Source organism: Entelurus aequoreus, linkage group LG18 (assembly GCF_033978785.1).
Source record: "Entelurus aequoreus isolate RoL-2023_Sb linkage group LG18, RoL_Eaeq_v1.1, whole genome shotgun sequence".
Taxonomy (NCBI): domain Eukaryota; kingdom Metazoa; phylum Chordata; class Actinopteri; order Syngnathiformes; family Syngnathidae; genus Entelurus; species Entelurus aequoreus.
The window spans coordinates 47,836,463-47,849,759 of NC_084748.1; the positions used below are offsets into that span (position 1 = coordinate 47,836,463).

At 30.8% G+C, this 13,297-nt stretch overlaps 1 protein-coding gene across 1 annotated transcript in view; it reads left to right on the top strand.

Moving 5' to 3' along the window:
* Positions 1-9,487, top strand: part of septin3 (septin 3) — a 43,490-nt gene extending 34,003 nt beyond the window's left edge. Inside the window, exons 7-11 of the mRNA XM_062026224.1 lie at positions 2,100-2,195; positions 2,251-2,347; positions 2,413-2,464; positions 6,553-6,685; positions 8,659-9,487. Of these exons, the coding sequence (XP_061882208.1) occupies positions 2,100-2,195; positions 2,251-2,347; positions 2,413-2,464; positions 6,553-6,667 (360 nt within the window). The 3' untranslated portion in view covers positions 6,668-6,685; positions 8,659-9,487. The remainder of the gene's footprint in view (positions 1-2,099; positions 2,196-2,250; positions 2,348-2,412; positions 2,465-6,552; positions 6,686-8,658) is intronic.
* Positions 9,488-13,297: the final 3,810 nt, after the last annotated feature.

Here is a 13,297-nt window from a genome sequence, read left to right on the forward strand (position 1 = left end):
AGATGTGAATTCTTAGATTTTTTTTTAAATTCCTAAAAAAAAACTTTTGCATTATTATTATGGAGTATTGTGTGTAGAATTTTGAGGACAAAAATGAATTTATTTAATTTTGGAATAAGGCTGTAACAAAACTAAATGTGGAAAAATGAAGCACTCTCAATATTTTCCAGATGCACTGTAGATGTGATTTTTTTTGTGTTAGTTTTATTAAATTTGCAAAAAAATCTAAAAAAAAACAAAAAAACTTTTCAGATTGTCATGATGGGGTGTTGTGTGTAGAATTTTGAGGACAAAAATGAATTTCCTCCATTGTGCAACAGGGCTGTAACATAACTAAATGTGGAAAAGTGAAGCACTGTGAATATTTTCCAGGTGCACTGTATACGTGATTTCTTAGTTTTATTTTTAATAATTTTTTTTGGTAATTCCTATAAAAAAAAAACTTTTGCATTATTATTATTATGGAGTATTGTGTGTAGAATTTTGAGGACAAAAATGAATTTATTTAATTTTGGAATAAGGCTGTAACATAACTAAATGTGGAAAAGTGAAGCAGTGTGAATATTTTCCAGGTGCACTGTAGATGTGATTTCTTAGTTTTATTTTTAATTTAAAAAAAATAAATTATTTACAAAAAAAACCTTTTGCATATAATGGGGTATTGTGTGTAAAATGTTGAGGACAAAAATGCAGTGTGTCTCCCATAACAATGTGACCTCGGACTATGTCAAGGTAACGTGCGGAGTTCCCCAGGGTTCGGTTCTTGGCCCTGCACTCTTTAGTATTTACTTGCTGCCGCTGGGTGACATCATACGCAAATACGGTGTTAGCTTTCACTGTTATGCTGATGACACTCAACTCTACATGCCCCTAAAGCTGACCAACACGCCGGATTGTAGTCAGCTGGAGGCGTGTCTTAATGAAATTAAACAATGGATGTCCGCTAACTTTTTGCAACTCAACGCTAAGAAAACGGAAATGCTGATTATCGGTCCTGCTAGACACCAACATCTATTTAATAATACCACCTTAACATTTGACAACCAAACAATTAAACAAGGCGACTCGGTAAAGAATCTGGGTATTATCTTCCACCCAACTCTCTCGTTTGAGTCACACATTAAGAGTGTTACTAAAACGGCCTTCTTTCATCTCCGTAATATCGCTAAAATTCGTTCCATCTTGTCCACTAGCGACGCTGAGATCATTATTCATGCGTTCGTTACGTCTCGTCTCGATTACTGTAACGTTTTATTTTCGGGTCTCCCTATGTCTAGCATTAAAAGATTACAGTTGGTACAAAATGCGGCTGCAAGGCTTTTGACAAAAACAAGAAAGTTTGATCATATTACGCCTATACTGGCTCACTTGCACTGGCTTCCTGTGCACTTAAGATGCGACTTTAAGGTTTTACTACTTACGTATAAAATACTAAAATTAAAGCACTCTCAATATTTTCCAGATGCACTGTAGATGTGATTTTTTTTGTGTTAGTTTTATTAAATTTGCAAAAAAATCTAAATAAAAACCAAAAAACTTTTCAGATTGTCATGATGGGGTGTTGTGTGTAGAATTTTGAGGACAAAAATTAATTAATTTAATTTCGGAATAAGGCTGTAACATTACTAAATGTGGAAAAGTGAAGCACTCTCAATACTTTCCCAATGCACTGTAGATGTGATTTCTTAGATTTTTTTTTTTTAATTCCTAACAAAAAACTTTTGCATTATTATTATGGAGTATTGTGTGTAGAATTTTGAGGACAAAAATGAATGTATTTAATTTTGGAATAAAGCTGTAACAAAACTAAATGTGGAAAAATGAAGCACTCTCAATACTTTCCAGATGCACTGTAGATGTGATTTTTTTTTGTTAGTTTTATTAAATTTGCAAAAAAATCTAAATAAAAACCAAAAAACATTTCACATTGTCATGATTGGGTGTTGTGTGTAGAATTTTGAGGACAAAAATGAATTTCCTCCATTGTGCAACAGGGCTGTAACATAACAGAATGTGGAAAGTGAAGCGCTGTGAGTACTTTCCAGGTGTACTGTACATAAGAAGTACTTCCAGTAGTGAGATGATTTGTGTCCCTGCAGGTGAAGAAGGAGCTGGAGGTGAACGGGGTGGAGTTTTACCCCCAGAAGGAGTTTGACGAGGACATGGAGGACAAGAGCGACAACGACAAGATCCGAGTAAGTGACCAGCGTTCCTCCTCATTTCTCCATCCAACATGTCTGCCGTCCACAGGAAGTCATGCCCTTCGCCGTGGTGGGCAGCGACAAAGAGTACCAAGTCAACGGCAAGCGGGTGTTGGGCAGGAAGACGGCGTGGGGAGTTGTAGAAGGTGCGCCTGCACGCTCTCACACAACTTATTCCACTTATCTTCCATCTGACGCTGTCTTCTTCTAGTTGAAAACATGAAGCACTGTGAGTTCGCTCAGCTCAGAGACTTCCTCATCAGGTAATACTCTTTTTTTTATTATTTTCACGCTTCAGGTCACTCATTCAACTCTTTACCTTTCCACTACAGAGGGGGCCGGGGCACACTCACATATTAACACTAAATTAGTCATCTTACTCTTGATTAGAGTCATATTCAATAATTACATCCAACCTACTTAGTTAGTCGACTTGAGTTTGTCAAATGATATAAAAACACGTGTTAATCACAAATATTATTATCAAGGCTTTGGTCAGACTGATTACAAAAAGTATAATAATCAAATATACTTCAAATAAAGGGCCTCATAGAAAGTGATGAAAAATACATTTACAAACAATTATGCAGTGATAAAATAAATACATTCTAACTAAATTAAAAATATATATTTCCTAAATACAATGTCAATAAAATTTAAATAAATGTATTCCAACAAATTTAATTATAATAATACATATATATGTTTCTTAAATAAACTCAATAAAATTAAAATACATAAATTCTAACTAAATTAATAATAATATATACATTTCCTAAGTAAAGTATATATATATATATATATATATATATATATATATATATATATATATATATATATATATATATATATATATATATATATATATATATATATATATATATATAAAAATATATTATTTATTTATTTACAATGTATTGAATTTAATTTTACTGACAATTTAATTGGAAGTCAAATTAAATACATTCTAAATAAATTATATATATATATATATATATATATATATATATATATATATATATATATATATATATATATATATATATATATATATATATATATATAATTTATTTATAATGTATTGAATTTAATTTTACTGACGATTTATTATAGAAATACATACGTTATTACTATTATTATTATTATTTTTAGTTAGAATGTATTTAATTTTATTTTATTGGCAATAACAATTTAAAGTTAAAAAGTTAAAGTACCAAGGATTGTCACACACGCACACACACGAGGTGTGGCGAAATTATTGACCCATCACCCTTGATCACCCCCTGGGAGGTGAGGGGAGCAGTGAGCAGCAGCGGTGGCCGCGCCCGGTAATCATTTTTGGTGATTTAACCCCCAATTCCAACCCTTGATGCTGAGTGCCAAGCAGGGAGATAATGGGTCCCATTTTTCTAATCTTTGGTATGACTCGGCCGGGGTTTGAACTCACAACCTACCCATCTCAGGATGGACACTCTAACCACTAGGCCACTGATTTAAGAAATATTTAAGAAATACATACGTTATTACTATTATTATTATTATTTTTAGTTAGAATGTATTTAATTTAATTTTATTGGCAGTTTATTTAGGAAATTGATATATTATTATTAATGTAGTTAGAATTTATTTATTAACAATTAAATTATTTTAATTTTACAGACAGTTTATTTAAGAAATATATATATTTTTAAAATAATAGTTAGAATTAAATTATTTAAATTTTACAGGCAGAGTATTTTTTTTAAATATATATTTTTAAATAAATATGGTTAGAATTAAATTATTTAAATTTTACAGACAGTTTATTTAAGATATATATATATCTTAAATAAACTGTAAAATTAAAATAATTTAATTGTAACTAAATTAATAATAATAATATATTTCTTAAACTGTCAATAAAATTAAGCTAAACAAATTCTAACCATCCATCCATCCATCCATTTTCTACCGCTTGTCCCTTTTGGGGTCGCGGGGGATGCTGGAGCCTATCTCAGCTGCATTCGGGCGGAAGGCGGGGTACACCCTGGACAAGTCACCATCTCATCACAGGACCAACACAGATAGACAGACAACATTCACACTCACATTCTAATTTAATAATAATAATAATATATTTGTTAAATAAACTGTTAATAAAATTTAACTAAATACATTTTAACTAAATTACTGATAATATATATTTCTCAAACTGTCAATAAAATTAAACTAAACATATTTTAACTAAATTAATAATAATATATATGTCTTAATAAACTATCAATATAATGAAACTAAACAAATTCTAACTGAAGTAATAATAATAATATAAATGTTTTAAATAAACTGTGAATAAACTGAAATAAATCAATTCAATAACTCTTTTAGTCCAATCTAGTAATGTCGTCTGAGGCTGAGCCAATCAGTGGTCACCATACTGAAGAGCACGCTCTGATTGGTTGGATCCCATCTGGTGCCAACACTACTGCAGTGTTGATGTTTTGACTTCCTGCGGTGACGAGTCTATTCACAATCATTCTCCATTCAAACCAGTTTTTATAATTATAATGAAACTTTTTCACCTTAGAAAATCTCGTTGTGGTTGCATGGAGATGACCTCAAAATGTGTTTTTAATTCATTCTTACTAAGAAATACAAATAAATCATGAACATTTTGAAAATTATGATGGCCTAAAAATAGATTTTTTAAAATTAATTTTTATTTAAAAAAATTTATTTTTAAAATGTTGATGGACTGAAAACGTCTTTTTTTAAATTGATTTTTAATGAAACAAAAATCGATTTTTGAAAATTACGATAGTCTGAAAAGGTCTTAAAAAATGTGTTCTTATTTTTATCTTTGTTATCGATTTTTTTTAATTATGATTGCCAAAGGACGTCTTTAAATATTAGTTCTTATTTTTATTTTTTTCAAATTGATTTTTGAAAATGATGATGGCCTAAAGACATCTTTAAAAAATGAATTCCTATTGAAAAAAAATGGCGACTTTTGAAAATGATCATGGCCTAAAAATATATTTTTAAAAACTGTGTCTTTTCTTTTTTTTTTTAATGTTGTTTAATGATTCATGGCCTAAAGACGTCTTTCTTTAAATTCTTATTTTTATTTTTCAAATCGGTTTTTGAAAATTATGATGGCTTAAGATGTTTTTTTTTTTTTTAATAATTGTTATTGAAAAAAATGTTTCGATTTTTTTAAAATGATCATGGCCTAAAAATATATTTTAAAAAATGTATAATTAAAAAAAATAAATTATAATGGCCTATATATGTTGTTTTTTTATTAACTGATTATATATAGTTATGTATTATATATATATTTTTATAATCGATTTTTTAAAATTATGATTCGGAAATTTTAAAAATGTATGATGGTCTAAAGACATATTTTTTTAAATTGTTATTTTAAATTTTTTTAATCATGTTTTGAAAATAAGGCTTTAAGAGGTTTTTGTAAGTAATTGTTATTGAAAAAAATGTTTGATTTTTTAAATGATCATGGCCTAAAAATTAATTTTTTAAAATGGATTCTTATGAAAAGACAAATCTTTTTTTTTAAACGATCATGGCCTAAAAATATATTTTAAAAAAACTGTATTATTAAAATCAATAAAAAATTAAAAAATGATAATGGCCTAAATATGTTTTTTTTAAATTAACTGATTATATATAGTTATGTATTATATATATTTTTTTTTTCTAATCGATTTTTTTAAATTATGATTTGAAATGTTAAAAATGTATGATGGCCTAAAGACATATTTCTTTAAATTCTTATTTAAATTTTTTTAAATCATAGTTTGAAAATTATGATGGCCTAAAGACCTTTTTGTAAGTAATTGTTATTGACCTTTTTTTTTTTAGATTTTTTTTCATTATCATGGCCTAAAAATACATTTTTAAAAATTGATTCTTATGAAAAGAAAAATCTATTTTTGAAAATGATCATGGCCTAAAAATATATTTTTAAAAAGATATTCTTTTTTTTTCTTTTTTTTATGAAAATTATAATGGCCTAAATATATATATATATTTTTTAAATTAATTGATTATACATAGTTATATATATATATTTTTTTTTAATCGTTTTTTGAAAATGATGACTGGACTTATAATCGGGATGAATAAGAATGGTAATTTGGATGTGAGTTGATGTTTGATGCAGACTCAGCAGGTTTTACTTTTCCAGCGTTCCAACATTGGTGTGTTGCGCAATAAACTTGCTAGCAAATGACCTTCACCTCTTCACATTCACACACGCCACAAATCACTCCATTAAAAAGTCAATAAAAGCCCAAATATGGCTTCCCCTCTACAAGGAGAATTATGGTAACTTCCTTTGTTTGCACAGGTCTCACCTGCAGGACCTGAAGGAGGTGACTCACAACATCCACTACGAGACGTACCGCGCCAACAGACTGCACGAGAACGGAGGTCTGCACGGCGCCCAGGAGAGCAACTTGTAACCACACCCACCATTTACAGTACGAACATTTACAGTACCACTATTTACAGTACGACCATTTACAGTACCACTATTTACAGTACGACCATTTACAGTACCACTATGTACAGTACCACTATTTACAGTAACTGACATGTGGACATATTTGTGTTATTTTTCATGAATATTACATAACTGACATGTGGACATATTTGTGTTATTTTTCATGAATATTACATAACTGACATGTGGACAAATTTGTGTTATTTTTCATAATTATTACACAACTGACATGTGGACATATTTTTGTTATTTTTCATGAATATGACACAACTGACATGTGGACAAATTTGTGTTATTTTTCATAATTATTACACAACTGACATGTGGACATATTTGTGTTATTTTTCATGAATATTACACAACTGCCATGTGGACATATTTGTGTTATTTTTCATGAATATTACACAACTGACATGTGGACATATTTGTGTTATTTTTCATGAATATTACACAACTGACATGTGGACATATTTGTGTTATTTTTCATGAATATAACACAACTGACATGTGGACATATTTGTGTTATTTTTCATGAATATGACACAACTGACATGTGGACAAATTTGTGTTATTTTTCATAATTATTACACAACTGACATGTGGACATATTTGTGTTATTTTTCATGAATATTACACAACTGACATGTGGACATATTTGTGTTATTTTTCATGAATATTACACAACTGACATGTGGACATATTTGTGTTATTTTTCATGAATATTACACAACTGACATGTGGACATATTTGTGTTATTTTTCATGAATATAACACAACTGACATGTGGACATAGTTGTGTTATTTTTCATGAATATTACATAACTGACATGTGGACATATTTGTGTTATTTTTCATGAATATTACATAACTGACATGTGGACAAATTTGTGTTATTTTTCATGAATATTACACAACTGACATGTGGACATATTTGTGTTATTTTTCATGAATATTACACAACTGAAATGTGGACATATTTGTGTTATTTTTCATGAATATTACACAACTGACGTGGACATATTTGTGTTATTTTTCATGAATATTACACAACTAAAATGTGGACATATTTGTGTTATTTTTCATGAATATAACACAACTGACATGTGGACATATTTGTGTTATTTTTCATGAATATTACACAACTGACATGTGGACATATTTGTGTTATTTTTTTATGAATATTACACAACTGACATGTGGACATATTTGTGTTATTTTTCATGAATATAACACAACTGACATGTGGACATATTTGTGTTATTTTTCATGAATATTACACAACTGACATGTGGACATATTTGTGTTATTTTTCATGAATATTACACAACTGACATGTGGACATATTTGTGTTATTTTTCATGAATATTACACAACTGACACGTGGACATATTTGTGTTATTTTTCATGAATATTACACAACTGACATGTGGACATATTTGTGTTATTTTTCATGAATATTACACAACTGACATGTGGACATATTTGTGTTATTTTTCATGAATATTACACAACTGACACGTGGACATATTTGTGTTATTTTTCATGAATATTACATAACTGACATGTGGACATATTTGTGTTATTTTTCATGAATATGACACAACTGACATGTGGACATATTTGTGTTATTTTTCATGAATATAACACAACTGACATGTGGACATATTTGTGTTATTTTTCATGAATATGACACAACTGACATGTGGACATAGTTGTGTTATTTTTCATGAATATTACATAACTGACACGTGGACATATTTGTGTTATTTTTCATGAATATGACACAACTGACATGTGGACATATTTGTGTTATTTTTCATGACTATGACATCACTGACATGTGGACATATTTGTGTTATTTTTCATGACTATGACATCACTGACATGACGTCACTGAAATATTTGTGTCATTGATGTTATTTTTCTGCCCCCGCCCCTTGCTTCTCCAAGTGGGCGTGGTCAGGGTGCCGCCATGTTGAAGACTGCCAAAGCCTCGTCAGCGTCCTCCGCCTCCTTCGACCACGTGTTGTCTTCTCTCTGTGCCAGAACAAGTCCAGGTCCAACGTCCACAAGCGCTGAAGATTCTGTCCAAAATAAATTGTCTTCATCTTTCATTTCTGCCTGACGGAGAGAAAGCGTCGTGTTTGTCCCACTTTAGCGGGAATGTAGGGTGCCATACTCCTCTCTACCACTGGGGGCAGCACTGATGTCTGAATCCTTTTAACACGCTTCAAATGATATTTTTGACAAAAGGCCCCTTTATTATTATTTTGTTAAATTATTATTATTATTGATGCTGTTATCCCCGTACATCGTCTTTTTGAGGGCCTTAACGTCTATGAAAACGACATTTGTTTGGAAAAAGTCTCCAAAACAGACCGGAAGTCGGCCATTTTGAGCGTAAACCAGGATCGTACTTAAGTTGTTTTTGTTTGTTTTTTTCAAGCAGATTTTGAATCAACGATACATTTTTAACTTTTACTGTCATGAAGAAAACAAAAGTATGTGATTTTATTTAGAAATGTGACGTCTGATACAGAGTAGAAGAATATTTGTGCCATTCTGTTTTCATCTGCATGCAACCCAAAAAATATAGAAAAAAACAACAACTTATCAGACTTTTATTTTTTAAACGGTGATATTTATTTACATACTTTTTATTTTTAAAGCACTGCTTTTTATTTGTACGTATTGAACTGTCTGTGAAGTTTGATTATTGATTTATTGACTTGTCCTGTCTTATTTATTCCTAATTTAATAAATGCATTTTCTCATGGAAGTTTTTTTGTCTTTTGATTTTGTCAATTGAGTCTTGAAGGACATCCAACTTAACTTTGATATTAAATATTAATAATACAATATATTAAATATCATTTAAGGTGGTTATAAGACCACAAGTCCATTTTGTTTTTGGATGCTGTTCATCAATCCTTCCTAAAATCATGCAGGGGCGTATTTAGTCATTTGAGGGCCAAAATCAAACGTCATGGGGGCCCTCCAAAATAAAACATTTAGTTAGAAAGGAGCATGCAGTCTGCACATTGACGTCAACACGTTGTTACTGTAATTGTTGGAACATGAATCCACATTTAATGAAGTGTAGGACATTTTTTGGGAGATCATTTTATTAGACCGCACGTGAGGCGTAGCGCTATTATTGTGAAGGTGGGAAGTGTGTGACTAGTGGGAAAAAGAGATCTTGACAAGAATGTTAAAAAAAAAAAAAAAAAAGAGTTCTTGCCTGCTCGACTTGAGCTACATCTGACTAGACCAGGGGTGTCCAAACTTTTTGACTTGGGCTTAAACAATTTGGCTGGGGGCCAAAAGCCAACTGCGTGTAAAATAACATATATATATATATATATATATATATATATATATATATATATATATATATATATATATATATATATATATATATATATATATATATGTATGTATGTATCTATATATATGTATGATATCTATATATGTATGTATGTATATATACATGTATGAACATATATATACATATGTATATATATGTACATGCATATGTATAAATGTATGTCTATATATACACATACATATGTATATACATGTATGTATATACATATGTATGTACATACATACGTGTATATATGTATATACATATGTATATATGTACATACATATGTATATACATATGTATGTATATATACAGTATGTACATACATATATATACATATGTATGTATATATATGTGTGTGTGTGTATATATATATATATATATATATATATATATATATATATATATATATATATATATATATATATATATATATATATATATATATATATATATATATATATATATATATAGCCGAGGTTGCTGTGGTTTATAGTGGTAAAAAGTTCAGTGTATAAAAAATCAGTGTAAAAATATTTTGTGTATAAGAATATTTAGTGTATAAATATATTTAGTGTATAAAATGTTTCGTGTATAAAAATATTTTGTTTATGAAAATATTTTGTGTACAAAAATACAAATATTTCGTGTATAAAAATATTTACTGTATAAAAATGTTTCGTGTATAAAAATATTTAATGTATAATAATATTTAGTGTATAAAAATGTTTCGTGTATAAAAATATATTGTTTATGAAAATGTTTCGTGTATGAAAACAGTTTGTGAATAAAAATACTTAGTGTATAAAAATATTTTGTTTATAAAAATATTTCGCGTATAAAAATATTTTGTGTATAAAAATATTTTGTGTATAAAATATTTACTGTATAAAAATGTTTTGTGTATAAAAATATTTCATCTATAAAAATATTTAGTGTATAAAAATGTTTCATGTATAAAAATATTTTGTTTATGAAAATATTTTGTGTATAAAAATATTTCGTGTATAAAAATATTTACTGTATAAAAATGTTTCGTGTATAAAAATATTTAATGTATAAAAATATTTAGTGTATAAAAATGTTTCGTGTATAAAAATATTTTGTTTATGAAAATGTTTTGTGTATAAAAATATTTCGTGTATAAAAATATTTACTGTATAAAAATGTTTCGTGCATAAAAATAGTTTGTTTATGAAAATGTTTCGTGTATGAAAATATTTCGTGTATAAAAATATTTTGTGTATAAAAATATTTCGTGTATAAAATATTTCGTGTATAAAACGTGTATAAAAATATTTATTGTATAAAAATATTGTGTGTATAAAACGTGTATAAAAATATTTATTGTATAAAAATATTTTGTGTATAAAAATGTGCTGCTTCAAAAAGCAAGACTCACTTCCGGTAAAGAAAGCCAGAAGTAATGTCTCAGAAGCAGCCAATGAGGTGTCAACTTTGAAGTCACGTGACTTGCAAAACAACTTTAAAAGGGCAGTTTCACTGGACGTAATACAACTTATTTAACCTGCTGGATGTTTTTAACTATAGAAATGATTCCAGGTTACTATCTGCTCTTTCAAGGTCACGACATTCACTGATGTAAATTCAGTGTCAAAATAAAAGCTTTAGTGACACACAAAAGAAGCTCCACACTAAGTCTTTATAACAAAAGTAGAACAACAAAGTTGTGATGGCAGCTGGGAAAATAACTAAAGCTTCCAGGCAGGAGAATCATCCAGGTGTCCTCTCTATTCATTGACAGTGACATGTTTGACGGGTTGGAAGAACAGAAATACATTCCTGCGAGGAACAAACAACAACATGGTGAAATTAAAAATGCTGCCTTAAAAGTTGTTGTTCAAATAAATTGACCCCTCCCCCTTTCTGTTTGTCCCGCCCCTCGCGAAGCCCCGCCCACTCCATGCTAATGTACGCTAGCAAGTTTGTGTCCTCATCCATTTTTGGTGTCGCTGCAGCCAGGAGACCACCTAGCTCGGCTTCTTCGCTGCAGTCCCGGACCCCAGCCTGGAGCTCTTCCGCACACACCGTCCCGCTCTGCTCCTTAAATAAACTAACGACGTCCAGGTGTTTTTTCGTCGGCGGCCCCCCCCCTCCTCCCCTTTTCCCCTCACTCGCACTCGCCGGTCTTCCCGCCTCCGCGCCACATTGAGTTTTTTGGTGTGTGTTGCAAAAGAGGAGGAGCGACTGAAGGAGACAGGACAACCGACCGAGGAGTCGTCGGCTCGCCAGCGAACAACAAACCGAGGAGGAAGATCGTGTGACAACGCCATTATCGGTAAGTCTTGGTATCGCAGCTAGCATGAACCACGCTATCGTTTTGTCATTTAGTTGCATTTCAAACATGGGCACTTCTGTCAATGTTTGGACATTTTAAACTTGTTTTGACCAAAAGAGCCTCGCCGTTTCTGTGTTTAAGCGGCGAGCTGTTAGCATTTGGTGAGACTAATGCTGGGTTTTGAACTTTTTTTTCAAACTATGGTTGAGGGCGGACCTACGTCACTTCCGCCTACCAATCCCCAAGCAACCGGGATTTCGTTGAAAACAAAGCAGCTCACAGCGAACACAGCATTGACAGAAAAAGCATTTAACGAGCGTTGTGGCTTGGAAGTCGGCGTTAAATCCTTCATTTACGCATTGTTACATATTCGCATATCGTGTGAAAAAACGAAAATGTATTATTTGCGTCAGACTCGTCTCAGTGAACTTTAAAGCTTCTCAGGCTTGGCTTAGCTTGCTAGTTAGCTTAGCTTGCTAGTTAGCTTAGCCTGCGCGCTACTAAGAAAGAGACGCGGAAGTTATCAACAAGATCAAGTGTTAGTGTATAACGAAACCGGTTTTCGAAAATAGCTAGCTAGGCTATAGACTATATAGTATATTACTTACTTAACTTAATCCTCTTCTTCCCGGATGGGAAATAAGGCTTCGACGCCATTCATCTCGCTGCTGTGCTCGTCTCTGTGTCTCGCCCCATGTAAGCTTCATCTCTTTCAACTCCCCTTCAACTGTTCTTCGCCAGGTGTTCTTTGGCCGCCCTGGCTTACGTTTTCCCGGTGGTGTCCATCTTAACGCTGCCTTTGGTATCCTCTCGTTGTCCGGTTTTCGAAAATAGCTAGCTAGGCTATAGACTATATAGCAGGGGTCACCAACCTTTTTGAAACCAAGGGCTACTTCTTGGGTACTGATTAATGCGAAGGGCTA